General features: G+C 38.9%; 1 protein-coding gene across 1 annotated transcript; it reads right to left on the reverse strand.

Moving 5' to 3' along the window:
• Window positions 1-1510: 1510 nt before the first annotated feature.
• LOC101524559 (olfactory receptor 2Y1-like) lies at window positions 1511-2440 on the reverse strand. The gene has a single exon (XM_004586171.2). The coding sequence runs from the start codon at window positions 2438-2440 to the stop codon at window positions 1511-1513; it is 930 nt and encodes a 309-aa protein (XP_004586228.2).
• Between the last annotated feature and the right edge of the window lie 1517 nt (window positions 2441-3957).

A 3957-nucleotide genomic window follows, 5' to 3' on the forward strand; every position in this document is an offset into this window, starting at 1 on the left:
TGAAAGTGAGAGTGTATCATCTTCAAGCAGAGAAAATTCTATTTCCTCTTTCCAACTTTAATATCTTTTATTTCTGAGTTTTGTCTCGGTGGTGTAATTATTACCTCCATTCATGTTGAGTAAATGCAGCAAAAATGGACAATTATCTCTGAGATAATCTTGCAAATTTTAAGTACACATGATAATAGTAAAATTAATGAAATCTTTATTCATTTTTTATTTTGATGCCAATATTTTGCAAATAACACGTTTTCACAATACATATTTTTCATTAACTTTTCAAAATCATTTTGTTTCTTGTCCTTGTCTATACCTGCAATTCCATAATGTACTTAAATAGAAAACTGTTGAACTTGTAAATGTTACTCAAGGACTGTGTTTCTGCAATAACATGAGCAAAGCGGTAGGATGGGAAAATAGAGAGAGCAAAGGGGAAACCCCTATACATACAAAATGTACCATGGGAAATAATAAATTTAAAAATAAATAAAAACAAAAAATCGTTTTATTGAAATACACTTAAATACCATGAAATACACATAAATGTACAAGCAGCATTTTGTCTTCTGAGATTTTCATTTTTCAAAACATATATATAACCCAACAGTGTTTAGAGCCTGTAGTAATAAAAATGCTCTAAGCACATATTATTTTTGTCTGGTTAAATTATCCCTTCACTTTTCGTATGAAAAACCAGTCCAGGATGAAATGCTTTATCCTAAGTCCTCCACATCTTTCCCTTCAAGTATTCTATCAATCCTTATTTCTTAACCCAAATCTCATGCAGGTGGTTTAGCAGGTAAACACATACAGCATCCAGGTTTCAACTAGTAGCTAATGGGGCTTTAAAACGCAAAGGACATAGGTGCCAAGAGTTTAAATGCTAATTCACAGCGCATGTCTAACTTCCTCTCTTGGATGGGCAACTGAGAATTTGGAAGTATTCCAATGATATTGAAAGACTAACGGCACTTACGACCTGCAATGATCATGTAGCCACCATCGACATGAGAAAACTTCAAGGAAGACACAGAGTATAGGAACCTACATAGATGACCTCTATCTACCATGAAAACATACTTGCAAAAAGATTGCTATGTGTGTATCAGTAGCTCACTAAATTTAGATTTAAGAATATAGAAAACTTCAGATATCACCTTAACATCATATTTATTACGTGAACCTGGTGATTTAAATCTTTATAACATGAGTTTGACCGTGTATAAATAGGGAGTATCAGAACATTGTTGGCATTGCAGGTAAAGCTGCTGCCTGTGCTGCCAATATCTCACATGGAAACTGTTTTGACTCTCAGGCTTCACTTCCGATATAGCTGCCTGCTCATGGTCTGGAAAAAGCAGTGGAACGTAATAGCAGAGTGTGGACACTAACCACCTGCGTAAGACAATGATTTTGGCTCCTGGCTTCAGGCTGACCCAGCCCTAGCCATTGTAGTCATTTGGGGAGTATGAAAATATTAGGGAAAATTTGGTTCCCCTTTCTTCTACCTCTAGTCTCTTCCTTTTCCTAATACCTTGCTCAGAGCTCCCTTCACATCCTTGTTCCTTAAGGTATAAATCAAAGGATTGAGAATGGGGGTAATGATTGTATAGAAAAGGGCAACAAATTTTCCCTCACCTTCAGAATAACTGTGGATGGGTTGGAGGTATGTATATATGGCTGAGCCATAAAAAAACGAAACTACTAAAAGGTGAGACCCACAAGTTCCAAAAGCCTTTTTGCGTCTAGACATTGACTTAACCCGCATGACTGCCTGAGCAATGCATACATAGGAACCTAAAATCAGTACAGCAGGAACGACCAAGATTATGCCACGAGCCACAAACATCTTGGCTTCCGTTCCTTCTGTGTCCTCACAAGCCAACTTCAGAAATGCAGGCATCTCACAGAAGAAATGGTTCAGCTGGTGGCCACAGAGTGGCAAAACCATCATGAGACCTGTTTGAATCAAAGAATTTATGAAGCCTACCATCCAAGATATCATAGCCAATGTCTGACAGAGACGAGGGTGCATAATGGTGGCATATTGAAGTGGATGACATACAGCAGCATAGCGGTCAAATGCCATCACCACCAGAAGCAAACACTCAGTGGAGGCCAGGCCAAGGAAGATGAAAAGCTGGGCCACACATCTTCCGTATCTGATGGTCCGGTCAAGTTTCTGAAGGTTGATTAGAAGCTGGGGCACAGTGCTGGTGATGTAGCAGAGGTCCAAGAAGGACAGATGACAGAGGAAAAAGTACATGGGCATGTGTAGTCGCATGTCCAGTTGATAAAGAGCTATGATGGAGGTGTTACCAAAAAGAGTAAGAAAGTAGAAAATCAAAATAAAGATAAAAAGGAAAACTTCCAGTTGAGGCCAGTCTGAAAAGCCCACTAAAATGAAGTCTTCCTTAAAACTGGTGTTGAGATTTGCCATCTTGCCTTTTGCCTATCCAAAAAAGCAGAAGACAATTGAAGAATTATGGAAAACATAGATTCAGATACCATTTTGTGGAGCTGGTGGCATACTACAGCACTCTAAGCCCCATTTGCAGCAGCAGTATCCTATATGGGTGCCAGTTGGAGTTCTGGCTGCTCCACTTCTGATCCAACTGCTTGTTAACGGCCTGGGAAAGCAGCAGAGGATAGCCTGAATACTTGGGCTGCAACAGTCATATGGGAGACCCAGAGGAAGCCCCTGGGTCCTAACGGAACCGATTTCTGCCATTGTTTCCATCCGGGAAGTGAACCAGTGAATGAAAGATCTCTTTCTCTCTTTGACCCTCTCTCTCTCTGCCTCTTCCTCTGTGACTCTGTCACTCAAATAAATATGTTTAAAACATTTTGCAATATTCCTCAAATACTACTAAATCATTCATTTTATTGCTTATGTTGCTATCCAGTTCCATTTGGTCTATTCTTACTCTTCTATAGGCTGGAAATCACTGGGTTATCAATACTGTCATGTTGCTTGTGTGGTGATCTGGCTGTCAGTTTCTTCCACAACTTTAGGCAAGCCTTGTATCTGACATTTCCTTGCCTGAAAGATATTGAATAGTCCCTCCCTCAGCACAGGAATCAGCACCAAACTCATTCTTGTGAAAACCCCTTTTGAGAGTCTAAAGGATGGAGAGTTAGCAATACTATCCCAGGGCCACTGTGATGATGCAGCAACGTAATCCTCCACCCTGTGGTACCAGCATCCCATTGGGCACCAGTTAGTTTCCTGGCTCCTCCACTTCTGACTCAACTCCCTGATAATGGCCTGGAAAAGCAACAGAGAATGGTCCAAGTCTTAGGACACAGAAAAGTCTCCTATCTCTTAGTTTGAGATCGGTTAAGCTCTGGTCATTGTGGCCATTTTAGAAAATAAACCAGATGATGGAAGATCTTCTTTATCTTCACTATATGTGTAAAATCAGTCTTTCAAATTACAATAAGTAAAGCTTTAAAAAGAAGACATTTATCCAAATGGCTTCTATGATAGATTAACTCAATAATCCAGTAATTGTATGAATACATTAATCTTTTCATGAAAGAGTAACCTAGTTTATCTCTTTATGATCCCACATTAGCTCACCTTTTAGTACCTCATAGTGATTAAATTTCAGCATGAGTTTATGTGTTAGGATGCCTTTTATATTCACATTCTGACGCTTTGATACTTGGGGAATTATATGACACTGGAGAGATAGTCCAATTCAGGGTTATCATTCCCTAGAATTAACAAAAAAATTGTCTGTTAGTTCATCTTCTTATGCAAACTAGCAAATACACCGTAGCAGACAACAAAACAGTAGAGAAATGCATTCTCCCCCACAGATTCCTTAAATACACAATTTCACTTACTCCTTTTAATTCCGTATCTCTCAAATTAGAAATCCAATTCCACATTTCTTTAGAGTGATCATGAGGACTCTGCTATAAAATAACGACAGTAACTCATCCAAATGT

The sequence above is a fragment of the Ochotona princeps genome, chromosome 28 (assembly GCF_030435755.1).
Source record: "Ochotona princeps isolate mOchPri1 chromosome 28, mOchPri1.hap1, whole genome shotgun sequence".
NCBI classification, from domain to species: Eukaryota; Metazoa; Chordata; class Mammalia; order Lagomorpha; family Ochotonidae; genus Ochotona; species Ochotona princeps.